This window comes from Chenopodium quinoa, unplaced genomic scaffold, assembly GCF_001683475.1.
Source record: "Chenopodium quinoa cultivar QQ74 unplaced genomic scaffold, ASM168347v1, whole genome shotgun sequence".
NCBI lineage: Eukaryota > Viridiplantae > Streptophyta > Magnoliopsida > Caryophyllales > Amaranthaceae > Chenopodium > Chenopodium quinoa.
In genome coordinates this window covers 3,832,795-3,858,427 of record NW_018744239.1, presented here as the reverse complement: position 1 = coordinate 3,858,427, position 25,633 = coordinate 3,832,795, and the positions used below count along the sequence as shown (strand labels likewise).

General features: G+C 38.5%; 1 protein-coding gene across 1 annotated transcript; it reads left to right on the top strand.

Moving 5' to 3' along the window:
• The first annotated feature begins 9,223 nt into the window (after positions 1-9,223).
• Positions 9,224-10,141, top strand: LOC110694277. The gene has a single exon (XM_021871457.1). The coding sequence runs from the start codon at positions 9,224-9,226 to the stop codon at positions 10,139-10,141; it is 918 nt and encodes a 305-aa protein (XP_021727149.1).
• Positions 10,142-25,633: the final 15,492 nt, after the last annotated feature.

Sequence of the window (25,633 nt, the reverse complement as noted above, 5' to 3'; positions counted from 1 at the left end):
CCTTTTCTCTCTCCTCCCTCATTTCATCGTACCATGCAACCTTAATCACCATTTTAGCGCAAGAAAGCTACTTATAAAAATTGAAATGAAAACCCGAAAATCTTCTACAAAACTGAAATTGAAGAAATTTTAGGGTTCTTGTTGGAATCATTTCAATGAATAGATTATTAATTTTCAATTGTTATAATTTATAATTATTGATAATTAAAGATATTACTCCCTTCGTATTTTATTACTTACTCCACTTTTCTTTTGCACCCGTATTTTATTAGAACTCCATTTCCTTTTTGGAAAACCCTTCATAATATTTTACTAATTTCTTCTCTCCTAGTGGACCCCATAATACCATACTTTGATATTTCCAAATTCTCCCTCCTCCCAACTATCATAGTTTATTCTTCCACCAACCCCACTTCCTTCATACTCCATTTGTTCCCTTTTATTTTTTACGTTCTGAATCATGCGTGGTTATTAAGAAATTATCCCAAATCGAGGTATATTGATATAAATTCAATCATTGAAGGTACCATTTTAGTTTTTGAAAAAAAAAATGTTGTACATGTTAGGTAAAGAAAGTAGGAAGAAAGTAGAAGAGAGAAGAGAGAGAAATTAATAATGAGTATTGAAAACCCATTAAAATATTATAAATGGTACAATTTACATGAAAAGTGGAGAGCAATTGAGTATTTAAATTGCAAAGAAAGGGTAATTTCGTCCAAAATTAATGACTTAAAAAGGAAATATTCTAAATGTAAAAAATAAAAAGGAACAAATGGAAACATAAAAAACAAAAGGGAACGGAGGGTTTACGAAGTATTTTATTACTTTCTACTATTTCTCCTAAAACTTCGCGCATGGAAAAATGACACAAGTAATAAAATACGAAGGGAGTATTGATCAAATTTTTGCATCGACATATATGTCAAGGAGAAATGGAACAAGTAATAACATATGGATAGAGTACTAATGAGATTTAAAAGTTCTTATAGGGTCAAAACTTAAAAGCCCACACTTGAGGCATTTAAAAAAGAATCGGGAAGATTAAAATAGGAAGAAGGCACATTTGATATTAAGTTTTGGGGGATAATACTCAAGATTTGGGATGAAATTTCGTCTACATCATTGTCCTTGTTACTCTTTGTTGCCCTTATTATTTTGATGAACAAACTGACAAATTTGACTAATGAATGTTTTAAGTCTTTGGTAAATTGAAGGTTCACGCAACAAAAATCGTTCCGGAGTAGGAGCACTAAATCAGGAATGCGGAGTAGCATTCACACAAGTACAACGTGCAAACCCAGATTCTAGAATATTTAAAGTATTTAAAATATAAGTTGGCTTTTGGAACTCAGTGAGATACGTTATTATAAAGGTTAAAATAAAACGTTCAATTGGAATAAATAATGTTTTAATAAGGTTGTTTAATAAAAAAAATAGGATATTTTACATTATTGTTTTATAAATAAATTAATCAAATTAATTTATATATTAAATTATCTTTTTAAACAAAAAATATCTTTTTCTTAAACTAACCGTTATTTTTATCAAATATATCACAAACTTCATTCAGTTTTATCATGGCTAAAATATAGGATTATTGTTTAGGTAGTTGTGGATTGGTGAGCAAGCTTAGGAAGCTTCCCACGTTCACCACTTGTCATGATACTCCACAACATGTTAACATGTGTTAGTAGGAGTGATGACATGTGTACGTGCATATGATGGAAAGCTAATGATTAAGCTGCCACTCTATAAATACATGCAATTGATCTCAGCAAGAAATACACCTTGAACATTATTATTCCATTGAGCAAATTATCTAATAGCGTGAGAGAGTTCCTAAAATACTTCTTATATTCTCTTGTACGTTAGGTCTTGTATTACTTACTGTAATTGGGACTTTGGGGTATTTGTGAGAGTTGTAATTTGTGAGGTAAAGAAAGTTTCGGTGTTGAAATTTTTGAGAGAGTTGGGAACAAGTTCCGTTCTTGTGGAACATAGTCCGGGTTGATTATTCACATTGTAAAAGAGTTTGATTTACTTAGTGGAAATTTCAAAAAACTCATATCATTTCTCTTTATTGTTTTACATTATCTTAATTCCGCAAAAAAGTTTACTACTTCACCCACACTACAATTCACCCCCCCTCTTGTAGTAGCTATCTAGGATTTCATTTGGTATCAGAGCGGAAACTCAGAAATATCAGGCAACCCTGTTAAGCAAGTTCCTGGGAGGAAGGCACACAAAGAGGAAAGAGAATTTGGAAGTACATCAATTCAAAGGCCTCCATATTTTAATGGTAAGTAATACTCTTATTGGAAGGACAAGATGGAGATCTTCGCGCAGTCACAGAACTACTTGGTATGGAGAGTTATTCAATTAGGAGATACGAAGTTACTAAGACAAATGCCAACAATGAGGTAATCCCTAAACCTGTAGATGAATATGAAAGATCAGATTTCGAAAAACTTAATTTAAATGCTACAACCAAAAAGTATCTAATATGGGGACTTGGTCCTGATGAACATACACGTGTTAAAGGGTGCAAGACCGCCAAGGAAATCTGGGATTTACTGGAAGTAACACATGAAGGAACCTCTGATGTTAAACGTTCTAAAATTAATATTCTGTTATCACAATATGAACGTTTTGAAATGGGTAATAAAGAATCAATTAAAGATATGTTTACAAGATTCAAAAATATTACAAACGAGCTAACTACTCTTGGTAAGATCATTCCCATAGATGAACAGGTTCGTAAAGTCTTAAGGAGTCTTCCAGAAAATGAAAGATGGAGAGCAAGGTGGCAGCGGTTCAGGAATCCAAGGATTTCACTAAATTCAACCTTGAACAACTTGTTGGTTCACTGATAACCCATGAGATTCAAATGAACAATAGAACCCAAGAAACTGTCAAGAGTTAAGGACTAGCTTTAAGGGTTGATGAAGAATCCGAGGAGATCTCTGATATCGATGAAGAGGAAGCTGCTATGTTGGTGAGAAGGCTGAAGAAATTCTACCATAATAGTAAATTTGTAGATAAGAAGAAATTGAATATCAAGAAAAATCAAGATTGAAGAGACAAACCTTCTTGTCACAAGTGTGGTAGCACAAATCACTTCATCAAGGAGTGTCCCTTATGGGAATCTAAGAAAAGCAAAGGCAAGGAAATTGACCAAAGTAAAAACTTTAAGCCTAACTTTTCTAAAACCAATTTCAGGAAAGCTATGATTTCCACTTGGGATGACTCGTGTTCCGAAGGAGAGGAAGAGGAACAAATTAATGAAGAAACTGCCAATCTCTGTCTAATGGCAAAGCATGATGAAGAGGTAAGAATTCAACCTAGTAATTTGAAATCACTTTCAAAGGAAAAAGTAATCTCCCTACTATTAGAAACTTTAGATGACTATAAAGATATATGCCAAAAGCTAAGACAAGCCGAAAAGGCCACTGGAATATGTAGAGACCATGTCAAATATTTAAATAACTCAATAAATGATTTACAAGGTTGATTCTTTGATTTATTGGATAAAAACATTATGTTAAAAGAGTCTCTTGAAAGAGTCAAAAGTGAGAACATAATGCTAAATGTTGAATTGACTCAATCAATGTTGTTAAAATCGCGATCCGGATCGTAGGATCGTACGATCCTTATATCATCCAACGACTTGGTGAAAATTACCTATGAATTCTCTCAATCAAACCATAGAAAAGAAATCGTGAAGGAAGGGCTTATGGCTCAGGATTGGCTTAGGGTGGGTTATAATATTCAAGCAGGTTACATCTGGCTCATAGGTCCCTTACCCAACACATAGTGGATTGCTGTAATATGGAACATACTCACTATCCCCAAGCATAGGTTTGTTTTGTGGATTGTTATGCAGAACATACTCCAGACTAGAGGCAGATTGAAAAAACTTGATATTACAGCTAAAGACAGGTGCTTCTTGTGTGGAGATAAGGAGGAAAACCTTGATCATCTCTTATAAAATCAAAACAGTTTTGTAAAAATCTGATTGTGGAAAAACGTGGATTTTAAGTAAAAGTTGTTGAGAGATTTTAGGAACAAAAAAATCTACTTTTACTGGCTTGTTAAAAAGAGAATGTGGGATAATTGGAAGCATAACTCGTGCTACAAGCTTGCACTCTAAGTACCACTTATACATTATCTCCTATATTTGGGGAAATCATGTTAAGTGGGTGCTCTAATTTTATCTCACGCATAACTTAATCAATAAATACAAGTCTCAAGCATCATTACAAAATACACTTGAGCATCTTAACATTAAGCATCCACTGAGTCTTTACCTTACGCTCGAGTGCCAAATCTTAGAGTTGATCCAATTGAGTTGTAACTTCTTCTTTGAGTTAGAGTGTCAAGGGAGGTTTTGGGTTAGAGTCCCAAAATGGGCTTGTGAGTCTAAGAGAATTCATAAGTAAGGAATTTTAAGTGAAAGCTGTAAAGGAGAAAGTGAGTGCAATCGATAGTGGGATTGATTGCGGGGTTCTTAAGTTCGTGGAGGAACTTGAGAGCAGTCTTAGATTGTATTAGGTTCGAGTCCTTTTATAATATAAGATGAAATCATGTTCAAGTCAGGTCAGTTTTATCCCTTGACTGGGTCAAGGAGAGTTTCTGTGTTTTGGAAATCATTCATTCTTAGCTTTTCATTTGATTGGGTTTCGTTTCCGCTAAAAATGGGTCAAGTTCCCTCAATACAATTCACCCCTCTTGTATTGTCTAGTCAATCCAACACTAACAATTCTATTCAGCTTCTTATCAAGAGAATAAAATAATCCAATAGAACCAACAAATAAATTTTTTTCCTTAACGTGAAACATACAAATCCTTCCTTTACATCAACTTTTAGACATTGTGAAAAATTCAGATTCATACCAAATGATTTTAAGACCTGCAGCAGAAGAGATGGTTTTATCACTTCTATAATGCGCTTCTTAGAATCCTGAAAGTCGTTCCGGGCATTGCACACTGTACTAGAAATCCTCATTGGCTAACCTTGGATTTATTATCCTACAACCTGATTGTAATCTAAGCAAAAGATTCAAGTCAGCAACCATTATTCAGAAAGCCTTTTAGATAGAAACATCAAATTTTAGTTTTGACTTTATCAGCTGGAAACATCAAAGGCGAAAAAAAAGGGAATTAAGCACCATCAAAACCTTTTGCAGTTAAGCTAAAGTAAAATGTAGATTTCATTTTTCCAAGTCATTATGCAAGTTACATTAGTTGGGTCATAGCATTAAGAAAAAGATCTTAACAATTGCCTCATGATCATCAATAACAAATTGCTTTGGCATATATCAAGTTTTATTATTTGGTTCATGCTCATGGGATGTTACAAAGTTTTACAACCATCTTTTTATCCAAGTTTGGTATTCTAAGATAACTAAGTGATTGGATTTATATACAAGTTTTATTATTTTAAGCTTTAGAGAGATCAAGCCAAAAAAGATGCTAAGATGTCTCTCTCACACGCACACGCGCGGGCACACACACAAACAACCTGTTGAGGGTAGAAAGAAGCTTCAATTCGGAGCATCAAATAGCATCACACGAGAACTTCAAAAATTAATGTCCTTCTACTTAATAGGGTAAAAAAAAGAAGCATTTACTAGAAGCACACTAAGAAACAAAAAAAGTTAATAAAAAACTGACACAATTGGTAAGAATTATTTGGTTTCTCTCAGACTTTTCAGGAAACAATGACAGCAGGCAGATAGGAAGCACCAAAACACAATGAAAGTGCAAGAGTTTATATAAATAAAAAAAATGGAGAATATATCATCCCTATATTTAGGGGAAAAACGATTTGTAATGAACAATCTAAAAGAAAATTTTTGATTCAAAAGAAAAAAACGCTTGAAAAAAAATTAAACCGACTAACTGACTTGTTACCGAAGCAAGCGGGTTTTGAACAAGAAAATTCGACCCTTGACCAAAAAATTATTGACATGAAAAAGAATGAAACTCGTCTCAGACCGGTCGCAACTGACCCGACCGACCGATTTGCCAAGCCTACTTCTAATATAGTGAAATGGTGAGGAATTTGTTGTATTAGAGTATGTAAACAATTTAGTCAACGTTAACAAATTCACATTTACTGCATAATTTTTTCGGATTTTTCACCAAATACCACTGAGTTATTTCGTAATTCATCATATACCCCACAAAATTTTCTAATACACCAAATACCACTGAGTTTTTGGTAGATGTCACAACATACCATTAATGGCTAACGGACGTTAACACCGTTAGTCATTAAGGTTAATAATGCCACGTGGCAGCTTGTGATTGGTTCCCTTCTAAATTATTTAATTTTAGAATAATTATTTAATTAATTATCAGATAAAAAAAATAAAAACCAAAAAATAACAAAAAATAATAAAAAGTAACAAAAATTAATTAAAAAAAACAAAACCTGCTGCCACCAGCCTATTCCGGCCACCTTACCGCCAAACCCTTGCCGCCGAGGACAAAACCGACAGGCGCGCCGGTGGCCTCCCACCCCTTCCCTCCCCTTTTCGATTCTAGCCACCCCACCCAAAACCCCCTTCCCCATCCCTTTTCGATTTCCGGCCACCCCACCCAAAACCCTCTTCCCCTTCCCTTTCCGATTTTGGGGGCCACCCTACCCAAAACCCCCTTCCCCATCCCTTTTCGACTATTTCCGGCCAACCCACCATCCCAGGAAACCCTTCCCCTTCCTATTTCTGGCTGCCGAAACCCCCAAAATCCTCTCTAAAGCCTCTATCTTCTTTCTTGCGAAACAGAGCAGTTATCCACTCCTCCATTTCCAAAGATTCAATGAATTCTTCCGCCATGGATTTAGACGATGAACTTGAAGATCATCACCAGCAGCAACAAGACGACATCGATCCATTTATCAAATTCATCAATTAGGTAAACTCTATGGGTGGGGTTTCGAGGTGGTGGAGGAAGGGGGGAGGGGTTTCGGCCGGATTTTGGGTTTAAATGGGTGAGTGGGTCGCGACGGGAAATAGGAGGGGAAGGGGATGGTCGCCGGCCGGCCGGGAAGTGGACCAGGCGGCAAGCCGGGGGTTGAGGTTAGGGCTGGGCTGGTGGCAAAAGTGGCTGAGTTGGCAGTGTTTTATTTTTTTTATTTTTTATTTTTTTTGACGTTAGTTAATTAAATAAATAACAGTAATAATCACCAATTACAAGCCGTCATGTGGCATAATTAACGTTAATGACTAACACCGTTAACGAAAATGGTATGTTGTGACATTTACTAAAAACTCAGTGGTATTTGGTGTATTAGAAAATTTTGTGTGGTATATGATGAATTACGAAATAACTTAGTGATATTTGGTGAAAAATTCGTAATTTTTTTTATTTTTACAATTATTGTTCACTCTTTTAACCAAATTACCACTATCTATCCCTAATTTCCCAACTAAATGCAAGTATTCAGTCATTCTTGTACTCGTATTTCTATTAGGGAATTGTGCCTTCTCAATATTCTACACTTGTAATAAGAGGAAAAAAAAAAGTAAACAACCCTTTCAAAATACCCTTTCCATATTTGAAACTTCAGACCTCTTCTTCTTCCCGCCAATTTCCTCTAAGATTTGAAAATGGCAGATCCAAAATCCAATGATGGTGGAGAATCTTGTTTGATCGAATTACTTAGGAAGAAGATGACAAGCAGGGATCTCAGTCATAGTCGTTTCTAATATTTTCGTGGCCTAGGGAAAAATGATAATACTTTTGTTGAATAAATTATTTGTTTTTATAATTATAAATATTTATATAATTTGTTAATTCATAAATAATTTTATGTAATTTGTTAATTCATAAATAGTTTTATGTAATTTGTTAATTATTTCACCCATTATTTTAATTGCATTATTTACACTTTTCCACTATTCACTCACCTCTTTTGAATTTCTTTTGTGATTTATCCATTAAAATATTATATTTTTAAATTTCATATTTTTAAATATTTATATGTAATAATTTATTGCATTTTCCCATTAATTTCATGATTAATCAATTTATTATATGGTTATGACCAATGTTGTTAAAACGCGATCCAGATCGTAGGATCATACGATCCTACGATCCTTATATCATCCAACGACTTGGATCGTGCTTAAGATCGGATTTGCAAAGAATCGGCTATAGGATCGTTAGAATTGTATAGGATCAGTGGGATCGCGATTCTATGTCGATTCCAACGATCCTACCCAAAAGTCTAACAATGTGTGTTTGGTCAGCCAAACAAACTATGGGCTGGCCCCATTAATGTTAAAAACTAAAAACCCTTTTCCTACCCACCTTTTCCCATCCACTTTCAACCTCACTTTCACGACGTTCAACATTATTCAACCCCATTTTCACCATTTTTGCTATTTTCACTTTGCACGACATTCATCTCCTACTCCAAATCCCCTTTTTCACCATTATCATATTTAAGCACAAGCATAAACTTATCTTTTTGCTACAAGCTTGCAAATAACTATCTGCAAATCGGTATGTCGTATGTTTCTAAAGTATATCCTAAATTATGAATTTTTCAATTTTTCTTTTTTTTTGCTTGGTAATTTAGGGATTGTTTTTGGTAAATTTGCATGTTGTTTGTTCGATTTTCTATTGCTATTCTATGTCAATATTTTGTTTAGACTTTAGATTTTGTATCGAATTCTTTTTTGTACTGCTATTCAATTTAGGGATTTTCTAGTTTCTACTGCTATTCAATTTAGCCAATTTTGGGGTTTTCTAATTTCTACTGCATACTGCTACTCAATTCTTTTTTGTATCGAATTTTCCCTTTATATTTGTAGGTTGGTATTATTTATGCGCCTCTGTTAAATTGATCCTTCGAATTATGTCAACCACTGCAAGCTCTGTTAAAAAGAAAAGAAAAAATTCTCCTGGTAATAGAACTGACCCAGGCTGGGAACATGGTACTGAGATAGATAGTGAAAGTAAGAAAGTAAGATGCAAATATTGTGGTGTTGTGCGTGCTGGTGGTGTTTATAGGCTTAAACATCACCTTGCTGGGACTGGTTGTAATGTTGAGAGATGTTTGCAAGTTCCGGATGATGTGAAACATAAATTTAGAGACCTATTACAAGCTAATGCAGAACAATCTAGTAGAAAAAAAGAAAAAATTTAATGATATAGGTGAGGATGATGATACTTATGAATATCAACAAAGTATTAATTTGAACAGGAGGGGGGAATGGATGCTTTTGTGAGTAGAAACAAACCTGGAGTTCAAACAACACTTAATCAGAAATATAAAAAGGAAGAAAGAGAAGAAGTTTGTCAACAAATAGCTCATTTTTTTTACACTAGTGCAATTCCATTCAATGTCGTTAACAATCCCGAATTTCCTATCATGGTTGAAAAAATTGCAAAGTATGGGATTGGACTTAAACCACCAAGCTATCATGAAATAAGGGTGAGATTTTTGAGTAAAGAAGTGAAAAATGTAGTGACCATGCTTGAGGAGTTCAAAGAAGAATGGAAAAAAACAGGTTGCACCATTATGTCAGATGGATGGAGTGATAGAAAAAGACGCTCCATTTGTAATTTCTTAGTGAATAGCCCTAAGGGGTCTGTGTTCTTATCTTCAATTGATACATCTGAGATCTCTAAAACAGCTGACAAAGTTCTTGAAATGTTAGATGCGGTTGTAGAAAAGGTTGGTGAAGAGAATGTTGTGGAAGTTGTCATAGATAATGCTGCAAACTACAAAGCTGCTGGAGAAAAATTGATGGAGAAAAGGACTAAATTATTTTGGACGCCATGTGCTGCTCACTATATTGATCTAATGCTTGAGGATTTTGATAAGAAGATTAAGGTCCATAGTGTTACCATCGGTAAGGCTAGGAAGATAACAACTTACATATACTCTAGAATCATACTCCTCACTTGGATGAAAGAGTTTACCAAAGATAGAGAGCTTATTAGACCTGGTGTCACACGATTTGCTACATCTTACCTGACATTGAGGTGCTTAAATGAGCATAAAGGATCATTACTTGCTTGTTTTCATCTAATAAATGGATATCAAGTAAGTTTTCTAAATCTGTTGAAGGGAAAAAAGTTTAGAGAATTGTCTTGGATACCAGGGGATTTTGGCAGAGTGTTATAATGTGTTTGAAAGCTGCATTGCCACTTGTAAAAGTTCTACAAATGGTGGTTTCTGATGAGAACCCGACTATGGGATTTATCTATGAATTGATGGCCCAAGATAAAAACCAAATCAAGGAAAATTTTAACAATGTTGAAAGAAAGTAAGTAAGCTGTTAAGTTTCTTATAATTCATTTTGTTTTATGTTGTTACATGTTACTTGTTACTTTGTTAGTGACTAATTTTAAATATATACAAACCAATCTTAGATATTGTTGATGAGCGTTGGGAGAATCAACTTCATAAGCCTCTCCATGCAGCAGCTTATTTTTTATATCCACAATTTCAATATAAGCCTGTTTTCAAGCCAATGCTGACATTAAAATAGGCTTATATAATTGTCTGCAAAGAATGGTTTCTGATCCGGACGAAAGAATGATGATTGATTTACAAATGGATGCCTTTAAAAATGCCAGAGGGCTTTTTGGGTTGCCTACTGCTGTTATGACAAGAACAAAAAAAACTCCAGGTTTGTATTTTTGGGTATAAAATTACATATTATTTTTATTACATTCCTAACATACTATTCTGATTTCTAAATGTGCCTTAATTCATGAAGCTGACTGGTGGGATTCATATGGGGATGAATGTCCAGAGCTTAAAAACTTTGCCATAAGAATTTTAAGCCTCACTTGTAGTTCCTCGGGCTGTGAACGAAATTGGAGTGCCTTTGAAACGGTAAAATACTATTGAATTTTTTGGTACTTTATATTATACAATTTTGGGTAATTTGACGTCTTCTAAATTTTTTATTTATATGTAATTTAAACAGGTTCATACAAAGAAAAGAAATCGATTGCATCAACAAAAAATGAACGATTTGGTTTTTGTGATGTATAATTTGAAATTAAAGCGAAGGCATGAGAAACGAGCAAGCAAGCCAATCAAACAACCAATATTTTTGGAAGAGTTGCCGTCTGATGATGAGTCGATAGCAGAGGTAGAAGAACTTGTTCTTCCAACAAATGATGCATGGTTCACTAATCTTGATAGAGCAGCTAGGAGATTTGCTAGAGAAGCTACAAGAAAGGGAGATGAAATTCATGAAGACCATGATGGTGAGCAACTGAGCACAATCTTTTTAGTTTCCTTTTCATTCAATTTTCAGTACTTATAAAATCTTATCTTCTCCTCTTTCACCTTTTTAATTATTTTTGCCACATATTGTGTAGATGAAATCGATGAAGTAACAAATTTGAGCGACAATGATGATGAGAATCATGAGATTGCAGCAACTTATATAGGCTCAAATGATTTTAATGATGATGATGATTTTGGTGATGTCAACAACTTTGAAAATGAGCCAGCTAGTACAGGAGGAACTGATGTTAGAAGTGATGATGTTGATTATGGTAATTTGAGTTTTGGATATGATGATTGATGAATATATTTTAATTAAAACTAAGATCTAAGTGTTTTGTAATCAAAACTATTTTATGTCATTATGTGTATTATTTTGTCATTGAACTCATAAGTATAAATTTATTGAGAAAAATGTCGATATATTAGCTATAATTAGCTTTTTAATGAAGTATCGCCTTTTTAATGAGTAAATCACCAAATATTTGCATTATTAGTCTTTTTTTAACAAAAAATATGATCCCACAACAATTTTATACATGTACTATGTCTTAAAATTGAAAATTGGTAGGATCGTACGATCCCACGATTCGATCCTGATAGGCCTTTTTGATCCAAAGTAGAATCCCGATCCTGATAACGTTGGACTCAATACAAAATGTTGTGCACCAATATCGATTCTTGTCACCAACACCCACTATCAACCCCACTTTTATTTCACCTTTTAATTCTCCTCTTCAACACTCCACCATAAATCCACTACTTCAAAACCGTCATCTCTCCTCCATAAACCATCACTTCCTAAAACCGTGTTCCCTCTCTAAAATCACCCATCTCCCTCCTTCACCCCAACAACCATGAAAAGGAATTTAAACACACAACCCAAACCCAAAACTTCATCCACTCATAAAAAACACATTGGCACCAATGGAGAAGGATCCCTCACCGGAACCAGTTCTTGTTTTTATCCTTTCCCTTGTTTTTTTTCATCGATATCCCTTTTTTCCTCTTTTCTTTTTCTTTTTGACGATCTAATAATGTCTAGGAGACTCGAGATACAGAATAAGGAGACATGGAATTTTAGAGGCTAACAGGTCATCAACCAGGTTATGGTTTTTTGGTTGTTACATTCTTTACACGTGATGCTCAAGTCATGCTCCAATTTTTTATTTGCTGTGGATTATAGCCATATTAATTTATTATTATATAAACTAGGGAGTATACATAAATTTTATGTATTTATTGATAGTGATATGAGAAAAAGAATGTTGCAAAGCTTAATCATGCATTTAGAATACACAGTTAATTCATATTTCGTACATATGGTTGTTCTCTAATTAATTGAACAGTTTCACATCACATTATTATTTTACGGTTATTCATCCTACTTCAACACCGAAAAAGAAGGCAACCACCACAAGAGACGGAGAACAGAAACGACGAAAGGCATCCTCTGCTCAGCAATGGAATTACTCTCTGGGCTACCATATAAATTATGAATGGTGCAGTGAAAGTAAGTTCTCTGAATTCCTCAATTTGGTTAAATGTCAAAATTGGGTATATTTGCTCCACAAATGTTCAAAATCTCCTGTTTATCCCAAATTGTTGTTTGATTTCAAGAAAACCTTTAAGTATAATGATGGTGTGTGTTCTGCTACGAAGAAGGGAAAGAGAATTCAATTTGATGCCCAGTATTTAGGAAATCTGTTTCAAGTTCCTAACCATGGCCATTGTTCTTATATTAAGCATAAACAATCAATTAATTAAAGTAGGTAAGTACAATGAGTCACATTTCCTACAATTCATTGGGGGAAATCCAAGAGTTGTTACTTCACACCACAAAATTCTATCTCCACTTCATAAATTACTTTTCACTTTTACTTGGAAAGTTATTATTCCTAGGTTGCAAAAGCGTAGCACGGCTTCACTTCTTGATGCAACAATTATCTTTTGCCTTGCTAAGAAAATTCAAATTAATTTTCCACAGTTAATGATAGAACATCTTATCTTTTATGACGAAAAGGCCACAATTCCCTATGGTTCTCTCCTTACTGTTATTTTTCAATCTTTTGGCATGAATGTTGAATCCGAAGCTTCCTTACTTAGACTAAGTTTGGAAATTGTTAATGGGAAAATTCAATTTATACCCCGTTCAAATACACATAATTAAGAAAGATGGAAAGGGGAAAATGAAAAATAAGGGGAAAGCAAAAGTTGATGAGAGTGAAGAGGCTACTTTTAAAACAATTAAGTTTGACACAACTGAGGGAGATGAGGGGGAAGAAAGCAGTGAGGACTCTATGAATGAAAAAGAAAAAACCCCTTCTCCTGTTGCTAGGAGAGGTATAAGAAAGAGTGCCACATTAGTCTCCCAAGAAAAATCAACTACCCCTTCCTTTCCTTCTAAGCCTATACATGTTGAGGATACAAGCTCCTCTAAAGACACTGCCTCAAATATTCCCACTGAGTAGGTTCCCTTTGTAACATCCTAGAAATTCCTTTCCTTTAAAATACCAAATTTGCCCTTTTAAAATACGAAATAGGAAAATCTAAGACATTACCGCCACCGTGAAAACGGTTAAGGCAAATATCGAAGACTCACTCACAGAAGATCATCTTAAAAACCATTTAAAAACAAGTCATCTTAAAAAGTCAAACCAAATGAAAGTAAAGTCAAACTAAGTCAAAAAAAGTCAACCTACAACTCGAAACCACTGTAGGCCCTTAAAACCAAACGATATTAAAACCCTTTGCGTAAGTCTCATGAGCAGAATAAAATATATAATATACAAAGCAAATAAAACACATCATATTCCTATGAGAACTAAGCATGATTCGCTCTTCACTCATGCCCTTCATGAAAATGCTTCATCACCTGAAAAACTTCTCTCTACTTGTCCCAACTACTCGTCATTAGAAATGGGTCGTCGTAGGGCCAAGGTAAAGACAAGGTCAAATAAACATACAAACACACAATCAGCAACCCTGAGTACATAAGCGTAATAAAACACACTAACATGCTTTCATCCTACAATCACACAACTTACCGTGCTGCACCTGTTTACAAGAATACAATACATTCAACACCTAACTAGACCAATACCAATATTCATTTAATTTTGATTACACATCGAACGGGTTTCCAACCAAATCTCTACCTCAAATAAATTGAGGTAAACTACACCGGGAGCTAACCGGGTAGGCAAATGTCACATGAAGTGACTGGACGTCCTGCGCATGAGATAAATATAAAGAAAAATATTGCGTCCTGTACTCCCAGTAGAAGTCATGGTTAAATAAAAAACCCCATAACTCCCATCATATATTCATACTCAAGGTATATACGTTCCAAGAGTTTTGGTGTGTATTCTCTTTTACTTTACGTTGTTTACATATTATTATACTTGGTGATGACTCTCAATCATAATACAATCAAACATTATAATTCATTCGAGCAATCAAACACACCAATTTAATTCTTGAACAATTAGTGACCACATAAATTTAATAGTTGAACCCTTTTTAATCTACCTCAGTGTCAAAGACACCTTAAACGCATAATGCGTCGCAATCCTATCCCTCGGTGTTAGAAACACCTTAAGTGCACATAAGCACCGCAATATTGTGTACTAAGACACTTAAATAGCTCAAATCCCATGCTTAAAGCATTAATAAAAATTATATGAACCATAAAAAAATTCTCTTTTCATATTCCAAACCAAATTAGACATTTAGTTTAATTAAACATGCTCTCTAACATGCCAGTAATAAAAGTGTGGTTCATAACCAACATGCCAACATAATTAATTCCAATCACCAAATAATCATAAATAATTCACACATCACAAATTATTTACCAACATCAATCCAATCAACAAATTCCAACTAACACCTATCATGATACTACTTGGAATTAATTAAGCAAAGCCTAGCATGCTTCTACATATTCAAATAAATACCAAATACGCGAACCTACCTTGAATATGATCTCAAAATTGCCACGGCTAAATAAAATCACTCACATGAAAGTCTCCTACAAACCAAAATTACAAAGAAGTATTCATTCCTCTTCCACACAAATTTCCAGCAATATATACACTCTTTAAATCACTAATAAGCCATATAAAACAAGTTGAAATTTAATTTAAAACCCTTACTTTTATTCCCAATTAATGGGTAATTAAAAATCCTTTCAAAAAACATAATTATAGCTTATATATAAAAATTCCAGCATTATTAAAACTTGTAAAATTGCTGTAATTATTTTTAAAAACATTTATTTCAATAGTTTTAATCAACCACAATCAAATTTCATCTTTAAACATTAATTTAGAAACCTTGGGTTTTCAATTTGGGGCTTTTTAATTCAAAACCAAATCTGAAAATTTATATATTAAATACTTATTATCAAACATCATAAAATCATACCAAAACCTAAAAACAGTAATTAGATTAAGGCTAGATTAAATTAAAAACAAAAGAACAAATAATTTTTTTTAAAACATGGCGCACGAACCACCATGGCTGGGCGGCTGCCGCGTGCCCGCCGCTGATGGTGTGCGTCGGTGGTGGCGTTTGGTGGTGGCGTCGGCCGTGTGTGGTGGTGTTTGAAAACCATTAAAATTAAGGGGAAGAGGAAAAATTAAGGGGAAAAGAAAATAAGAGGAGAGAGAGTCTACCTTTGGGTGCACTCCACATTAGGCATATGATGGATATTTATACCCCCTCTCAATATCCCTCCTACTTAAAATTCCTTTACTACCCTTAATGATCCCTTTACTAATCAAACAAGTATTTTGACTTTCCTTAAATACCATTGACTTTAAAAATTTATCTTTCTATAAAATAATATGCCCCAATATTTCCAAATCATAAAATAAAATATTTTCAAGATTATTAAATAATTAAACATAAACTTTTTAATTAAAATAATTCTTTTTAAATTACTAAAAACCATAAATAATTCATCTCGAATTATTTAAATACTTTAAGAAATACTTACTTAAATAAAATACGTATAAAAAATATGAGGTATTACACCCTTGAATCAGAACCTTCCCCAGTTCCCAAACAGACTCCTAAACAGACTCCTCCACCTTCTCAACCTTTTGGTTTTGCTTCCTTTAGTGGAACAAATGCCCCTCTTTTTGATATTCAACAGGTGAAAGAAGATCTTGAAAAATTATTCAACAATGTGATGGTGAAACTTGATACAATGACTCGCATAATGAGGGCTCTTGGAATCAGATAAGGGATGATATGAATACAATGATTGAAGCACAAGATAATCGAATTGAGGCCACTGAAGCACGGATAGAAAAGAGTCACAAGGTGATCCTTGAGACTATTCACCAGGTTGCATTTGAAGCAGTGGAAGCAAAGGATGATCCGCCTGCACCCCCTGCCCCATAAACCTTCTATATTTGATTGCACTTTGAACTTGAACTATTTTTCTTTGGTATGTAATATTTTTAATTTTTGTTACCTAATTTTTCGCTTTCTTACTGTTTAAGGAACTTGGCTCTTTAAAATGAATGTTTGATTATGTGCATACTGTTGCTTGTTTGGTATACAAACTGCCTTCAACTTGCTATATTTGAGCTTACTACCCCCTACTTAGCATAGTGGGAGTGTAGTAAAATGTTCTTTTGTTCTTTTGATAATGCCATAAAGGGGAAAAGGATAAACTTCATGGAGCTCACAGTATTGCCAGGTTAAACATGAAAATGAAACAGTATTGCCAGGCTAAACATGAAAATGAAAACATAAGGTAAATTTTTCTAAGAGTTTAAGTTTCCTAATATTTATAAGTGTCTAAGTTTTTCGTATGTCTAAGTCTTTGTCTTTCGTTTACTCTGTTTTTACGTGTCTTTAGTCTTGTTTGGGGTAAAATACCATATGCCACGTGGCCTAATAGCAAGCTGACACGTGTCAACCCTAGAGATGCCCAATGGAATCTAATCGGATGCTGACACGTGGCACTGTAACCCTAATAGGGGAGCAGATCTTCCTCTACTATTATTCATTCAGAAACACTCATAAATACAAACACAAAAACCGAGAAATATTAATTGCAGAATTCTCATTGAATTAGAGAGAAAATCCATTTACTTTCCGCACTTTATTACATTCGGAGACGTTCTAACTTGATCGTCGGAGGCGGAACTCCACCCAACCGGAGTTTCGTGGTTTTGCAGGTACAGAAGGTCGGCGCGCATTCCCAGAATTGTAACTCTCCTGAGGGACTCCAAAAACCCCAAAACATTTGGCGCCATCTGTGGGGAGAGTACTTTTGAGATGGCATCCGATTCTGTATTGCCTGGTGAGGGCAAGCGGCCTACGGCTGAGCCTGAGGTCCATACGGACCAGGATAGTGGTGATGACTATGAGGTCGACACCTATGTGGCCCTAGACGGGTCATTCCGAACAAGGCGCACCCATTCCAAAGAAACAAGTGAACGGAGCGAAGACAAAGCTGGCCCCAACAACCCAGCCGGCAAGCCTACTGGGCAACCCTAGGCAGCGGAGGGCACAACCCCCGTCACTAGAGACGAGCTCATGAAAATCATGACGAGTTTCAAGGGGGAAATCAAGGATATAATAAAGAAGTCAGCTGGCTCCAACAAGGGTTAGTCGACCAAGAAGCCTTCTCCCTCCAGGAAGAAGCACATCAAAGACCGGGTGCCTACTCCTCACCCGAAACCAAAGGGGACGGATGTGCCCCTGATCGACCTCTCCAAACTATGACGCCCGGATGTTCATCTAGGAGAAGAGAAGTCAACAAATGTCTGAGTCGGCCTCAACGTCAACTTACCCAGACAGTTTCCGCAATACTTCAATCAAGTATTCGAAGACAAACCGAGATAGTCAGTTACGCGGCATGTCCGCACGTACTGGCCCTCAGATTATCCAGCCGGCTCCGTATGTGCCTTAACAGCCATACATGTCGTATGGATCACCATACATGGAGCCGGCCCTCTTCGGGGGTCAAGCGGCACATCAGATCCAACCTATGGACTGGCAACTCCGGCTGCTAAACCTTGGGAACAGTCGTCGGCGTTCTCCAGGGAGGTAACCGAGGCGGTTTAACCGGCCAAGGTTAAGAATGTGTTGGTCGGTACCTACGACGGTACCACCAACCCAGAAGACCACCTAATGGCTTACACCAACCTCATGTACCTACAGGGGTTGGAAGACGTCGCCTGGTGCCGATATTTCCCGGAAACGTTGAAGGGTATAGCCCAACGATGGTTTGGCAATCTGCCAGCCGGGTGCATCAACAATTTTAAGACACTTGCGTCCAAAGTCTCAACCTAGGGGCTATTCAGCAGGGAGACAAGGAGGGACTACAGTCCTATGTCAGGCGGTTCAATCTAATGAGAATTCAGATTCAGGGGCTGTCTGACAAAGTTGCATACACAGACTTCTTCAAGGGACTGAAGGACGGGTCGACCTTTAAGTTCGACCTGGTCTGCAAGAGGGTTGCTACCCTCCAAGAGGCATTGATGGAAGCCGAAGCCTATATACAGGCGACGAAGCTCTGCACCATCAAACACTTGTCAGAACCTAAGAGGTCCGACAGGAAAGAGAGCCGGTCTGCTTAGCCGACCAAAAAAGAAGAAAGTAAGAAAAGAAAAGAAGTTTGGGCGGCGGATCGTCTAGTCAGCCGTCCCAGAAGAAACAGAGAAAGTTGGAGCCGTACGTCCCTAAGTACGAGTTCAAAAAGGACTGCTCCTCCATCCTCATGGAGATCAAAGACCGGTTAACCATTGAAAAACCTGCAGCAATGAAGAGTCCCATCAAGAGCCGGGACAAGAGCAAGTACTGTCAGTTCCATGAGGATGTCGGCCATGACACCAATGGTTACTATAGCCTCAGAAGGCTATTGGACCGTCTGGCTGATGAAGGGGCTTTAAAGTCCTACATGGTGAAGTCCAAGGGTAACCCCAAAACCAACAATGGACAACCGTCCAAGAAGTCGGTTGTGAGCTTGGACATTGATGAAGAGCACATCTTCACCATAGCAGGCGGTTTTGCGGGCGGTGGTCCTACCATCCGAGGTACCAAGGACAACATCCGGAAGCTGGTCAACTCAGTGGATGAGGGCCAGGCGTCGAAAGACACCTTCCTTGAGGTCCTCATTTCTGAGAAGGACCAGGGCAAGGTCAGGCGGCCTTATGATGACCCAATTGTCATCGAATGCAAGGTTGCCAACCAACGAGTAGGCCAGATCCTCATTGATACCGGGAGCTCGTCTGACCTGATCAGCTACCAGTGCTAGGCAAACCTCAAGTACAAGCCTAGCAGCATGCACAAGGCTTCTCACCCCCTAGTCGGCTTTGGGGGAGGAGTAGTGCATCCGGTAGGGAGGATTGATCTACCCATCCGGCTAGGAGAGAAGGGGGAAGGACGGCACATGGTCGTCAAGTTTTCGGTGGTCGAGGAATTGACCGCCTACAATCTTATTTTGGGTCGTCCAACCCTCAACGAGTCCAAAGCAGTCATCATCCCATCCCTCATGCTGATCAAGTTTGAGAGGGATGACGGGTTAGTGGGCTCCCTGAACGGGGATCAAAAGGCAGCTATGGAGTGTTATCTCTCATAGGGGTGTTCAAAAAAACCCGACCCGGTTGTCCCGTCCCGAATTCCTGATGACCCGCAAAATACCCGACGGGAAATTTTCAAAATTTTCTGTTTTTTTCGGGCCGGGTACCTGTCCCGTTAAAATATTAATTTCGTGGGCCGGGACATGGGACAAGATGTGCTACTTGCGAGTACCCAAATACCGGGTAAAAAAAAAATCGTATAAAACAATAAACTTACTATACTGCCCGGTTTTAATTAAGGCCCAACCCACTTACTCACTAAGATAGTTAGATGGCCATGCTTAGATCTAGGGTTCAATAAGGATATCACTCCCAAAAAACCAAAAATTCACAGCAGTTTTTCTTCATCCTCAAACTTCAGAAGTTCAGAACACTTCTTCTTCTCTCTTTATATTTTAATTTCAGATTTTAATTTCTTGTATTTTTCTTTATATAATTGTAATTTTAAATTATATTGAGTGTATAATTTTTGTTGTAAGATTTTGTATATTTTGATGTAGTTAATGTTGGCTACTAGCTACTAGAACATTCTCTTCAATGGCTGTATTTTTTTTCACTCATAGTTAGGTATGTAATTTGGGTTTTTAGCTTTTAAGAAATGGGCTGGGCAAGGATTTGACGAATCCGTGCATCACTAATTTGTATAATGCGAATATGAATAACATATTGTATGGTATAACATTCTTATGACTACTACTACACTTTCTGCATTGTAAGTTTCATTCAAACCCAATTTATGTTTTGCAATTGCCAGAAAATCTTATTTCAGTTGTTTGTTGATAGTGAAATTTGATTTTGGTTATGACTTTATGATTATTCGGGTACCCGTGTCCATCTCGGATAATTCGGGTACCCGAATTATCCGGGACGGGACACGGGCCGACTTATCAACTACCCTAAGATCCGGGTACCGGATCTGAACATCCCTAATCTCTCAGACGTCAAGCCTATTGTGGCCGCAGCCGGCCAAGGCGAGGAGCCCATTGACCTTGAAGACTTCAAGGAAGTGGCGCTTGCTCCCAAAGCATCCGGCAGAAAGAGAAAGGCGGACCATCTGGTGGTCATAAAAAAAGAGAAGCAATAGCAATCAATGATTGGGGAACGATAAGAGGATCTCCGTCCCCAGCCGGCTGGTGATAATATTGACATTATTCTAGATGACATCCGTCCGGAACGAACCGTAAAAGTGGGGACGGTTTCTTTTGCAAAGTTGGGTGCAGACTTGCACCAACTACTAAAGGAATTCAAAGACATCTTTGCCTTTGAAGAGGAGGAGATGCCAGGCGTCAGCCCGGATCTTGCTGTCCACAAACTTGCCGTGGATCCAAAAATGAAGCCGGTTAGGCAAAAGAAGAGGAACCACGACGAGGAAAGATCTCAGGCGGCAACCGCCGAGGTCAAGAAGCTACTGGATGCCGGGTTCATTCGGCAATGCTACTACCCGGATTGGGTATCCAATATTTTCCTTGTCAAAAAGCCAAATGGGACCTGGAGGATGTGTGTTGATTACACATATCTGAACAAGGCATGTCTGAAGGATAACTATCCACTTCCAAAGATCGACACTCTGGTCGACTCTACAGCCGGTCTTGCCTTGATGAGCTTCATGGACGCCTACTCAGGTTTCCATCAGATACCCTTGTGGAAAAAGATCAAGAAAAGATGGCATTCGTCACTGATCAAGGGTTGTTCTGTTATACGGTGATGCCATTTGGGTAGAAGAATGCGCCTGTTACATTCCAACGGATGATTAATACGGTCTTCATTAATCAGATTGGGAGGAATGTAGAGGCGTACATTGATGACATGATAGTCAAATCCAAGCTCCAGACGGATCACCTTGCTGACCTCCGAGAAACCTTCACCACCCTCAGGCGGCACAAGGTCATGCTTAACCCCAAAAAGTGTGTCTTTGGTGTTGAGTCTGGGAAGTTTCTCGGATTCTTGATTGATCAAAGGGGAATAGAGGCCAATCCGGAAAAGGTACAGGCGGTGATTGACATGAAGTCACCCGACACTATCAAGGAAGTCCAAAAACTTACCGGTTGTCTGGCGGCATTGGGGAGATTCCTCAGCCAGTCAGGTGACAAGTGCCTCTACTTCTTCTAGGCAATCAAGAAGAAGACTAGATTTGAATGGGGGGAGAATGTTGAGGCGGCATTCCAGAAATTGAAGGAGCACCTTCACTATTTGCCTCGGCTGGTCAGCCCCTCTAGCAGGATAGGTTCTCTACATGTATTTGGCCGCCTCAGATCATGCCCTCAGTGTCGTTCTCCTAGCTGAGAGAGACGACATACAGCTCCCGGTCTATTTTATTAGCCATGTTCTCCAAAATGTTGAGCTGTGGTACCCCTTGGTTGAAAAATTTGGTCTCGCCCTGTTCATGGTAGTCAAGAAGTTGAAGCCATACTTCTTGGCACATCCGGTGGTGGTCTACACATATCAACCCTTCAAGCGGCCAAGGACAACCTTGGAGTCATCCGGCAGAATGCTTAAGTGGGCTATTGAAATGTAAAGTCTGGAAATCACCTTTGAACCTAGAAAGGCAGTGAAGGGTCAGGTGTTCGTCGACTTCATTGTTGAAATGACAAGGCCGGCTCAGCCAGACAATGTTGATAAGGTTTGGAAGGTGTATGTAGATGGGAGCTCTACAATGAACGGTTGTGGTGCAGGCGTAATTTGCAAATCTACGCAAGGGGACAAATATGAATATGCACTACGGTTCAAGTTCCAAGCCTCAAATAATGAGGCGGAGTACGAGGCCCTACTAGCCAATATACACATGTGTAAGGCGGCAGGGGTAAGAAAAGTTGACGCCTGCTTAGACTCTCAACTTATTCTTAGCCAATACCATGGTGACTATGAGGCCACCCATCCGGCGATGATCAAGTATCTGCAGGCGGTCAAAGATGAGGCCGGGACACTTGAAGAATTCCATCTAAGTCAAGTGCCCAGGTCAGAAAACAATCAGGTAAATGCCCTGTCCAAATTGGCATCATCCGCCAATTGTGATGCGCCTAGGTCAGTCTTTTGGGAAGTCATGGAAAAAAGAAGTATTGAACATGATCTCATTGGAGTTCTTAACCGAAGCTCTACTTGGATGGATCCCATCCGGGATTATTTGGCAGACAACACCTTGCCGGATGCCCCTTCAGAAGCGGCAGCATTGAAAAAGCGAGCTTTGAGCTTCGAGATCTACAAGGGGGAACTCTTCAGAAAAGGTTACCTCCAGCAGTTACTGAAGTGTGTTACCCCTGAAAGGGGCAAAGAAGTTCTAGAGGATCTGCACTCGAGCTTTTGTGCATCACATATAGGCAGCAGAACTCTAGCAAAAAGGGCCAGACGGCAGGGCTACTTTTGGCCCACTCTTGAGGCAGATGCCATGGAAATGGTGAAGAAGTGTTACAAGTGCCAAAGATTTGGTCGGCTCATACACCGTCTAGCCACAAACTTGACGGCTATTTACAGCCCGGTTCCATTTGCAAAATGGGGCACGGACATCTAAGGTCCATATATGCTTGGCACAGGCGGGCGAAGGTACATCCTGGTGGTTGTAGATTACTTCACCAAATGGGTTGAGGTAGAGGCGATCAAGGGCATTAAGCCAAAGGATGTCATCTCCTTCATCCGAAGGAACATCATCACCCGGTTTGGGGTTCCTATGTCTATGGTCTTTGACAATGGCACTCAGTTCGAAACGCCTACCCTCAAGAGCTGGTTGGGAGATCAAGGGATCTCACATTGCTTTGCATCCGTTGGCCGCCCCCAAGCAAACGGCCAAGTTGAAGCCTTCAACAAGCTCATCTCAGACGACATTAAGAAGAAAATTGAAAAGGCTAGTGGTCTGTGGGCGGATGAATTTCCTCACGTCCTTTGGGCCATCAGAACAACTGAAAAAGTGGCAACCGGTGAAATCCCGTTTCTCATGACATATGGCACTGAAGCCATCCTACCAATTGAACTTTATAAGCCAACACTCCGAGTCATGCTCTATGATGAAGAGGCTAATTGGGAGGACATGCGTCTAGCATTGGATTCACTCCTAGAGTGCAGGGGAAATGCCGCCTTGCGTCATGAGATATACCGTCTGAGAATGACGAGGGCCTACAACAAAAGAGTACACAAACGGCCCCTCAAAGTGGGGGACTTTGTGCTACGAAAAATAGAGGCAACCGGTAGGGAAAATGAGCAAGGGAAGCTAACCCCAAATTGGGAGGTTTATCGGAGTTTTGAAGAAGTTAGAGGTGGCACCTACCGCTTGGAAACACCAGACGGCAAGCAGCTAGCCAGAACCTGGAATGTAGATAACTTGAGAAACTACTACTTCTAAGGATTTGTAAATATTTTGTAAATAAAGTATATTAATGAAAGAGTACTTTATTTTTATTATCTTTTGTATGAAGTCCCATATGTGCAATACACAACCGGGCAACTACCAAGTTCCATCTGTGTAATGCACAACCAGGCAACCGTTTGCTCTAATTGAGTAGAAGGCTAAGTATCGAACTTAGTTATTCAAAAGGCCAACGGCCAACACATTTTTTACCGCCTGCTCCAACATGAGCAGGCATCCGATGACGCCCATTTGGGTGAATTTGTCGAAGAGAACATCTCCTTTCCGGGTGGTACATTGTTCTACAGGTCATAAACTCAAACGACTTTAACCGGTTAGGTTAAATATAACTCATGGTCGTTCGAATGATCTATCGAAATCGAGATACACCTGGTCATTGCCTCAAGTCAATACAGACGGTGAATTAAATCTTGGTCTGCAGCCGGCTTTTGCCAAAAAGCACTACAGCCGGCTACAATTTTCATAAACAAGGTCAAAACCTTGTCGCTTAATCCGCAATTGGTTAAAATGCATACGTCCGGCCACGGGCCGGCTGCATACCAATCAACGGCACTGTCGGATACCTAAAGGGTAATCCGCAGCCAGTTAAACGAGTATTCCAGGTGGGGTTTAGCCGGAACAGCTAGCAGATACCACTAAGGAATAATTCAATTAAAAAATGGTCAAGGACCGCCTATTTATTCATCTCGACGCTTATATGGACGGCTGCCTGCTTAGAGTTGGATTAACTATAAGTAAACAACCATCTAGGGGAAGACAGAGCCAATGCGTCCGGCATACCGCATGTATCAATTCAAATTGCAACAAAGATATTTCATTCAAGGAAAAAATGTCAGTCGGACCCTTGTCCGGGGAAAATATACAGAAATACGCGGCACACAGGCCGGATAAAAGCAGGAAGTTTATAAAATGTTAAGCTACTGCTGCTGCTGCTGTTGTTGTCCTGACGGCTGGTCCTGACCGGCAGGGTGGGCTTCTTAAGTTTGCTTGGTTTGGGCTTCTCCAGCCTCACCTGGAACAGTCTCTTCCGCGTGCTCCTCTTCCTCGATGCCGGCCCATTCTTCAAAGGGCGCCGACTTCTCAGTCCCGAGAACTTGAGCGTCAAATACTTCTGTAGCGTATTTGTACCTCAAGTCGAAGAAGACATAGTCGGTGTCCGAATGGATCATGGACCATGCCATCTTCAAGTGCTCCTCGCAGTCGCGCTCGTTCTCAGCGACCAGCCAGTCCTGCTCAGCCGCCAATTCGTCCTTGTGCTCCTTTTGGGTCTTGGCCAGCTCATCCTTCAGCCGAGTGACCTCAGCCTTCAACCCGGTGTTCTCCTTTTCAACCTCCCCTAAGGCTTTGACGTCAGCCTTGAGTTTGTTAACTTGGAGTTCACAGTCGGCAGCCTTTTTGTTGGTTGTATCAGCA

Coding starts and splice junctions, on each gene's coding strand:
- LOC110694277 (XM_021871457.1), top strand. CDS start 9,224: ATGGATGCTTTTGTGAGTAGAAACAAACCTGGAGTTCAAACAACACTT.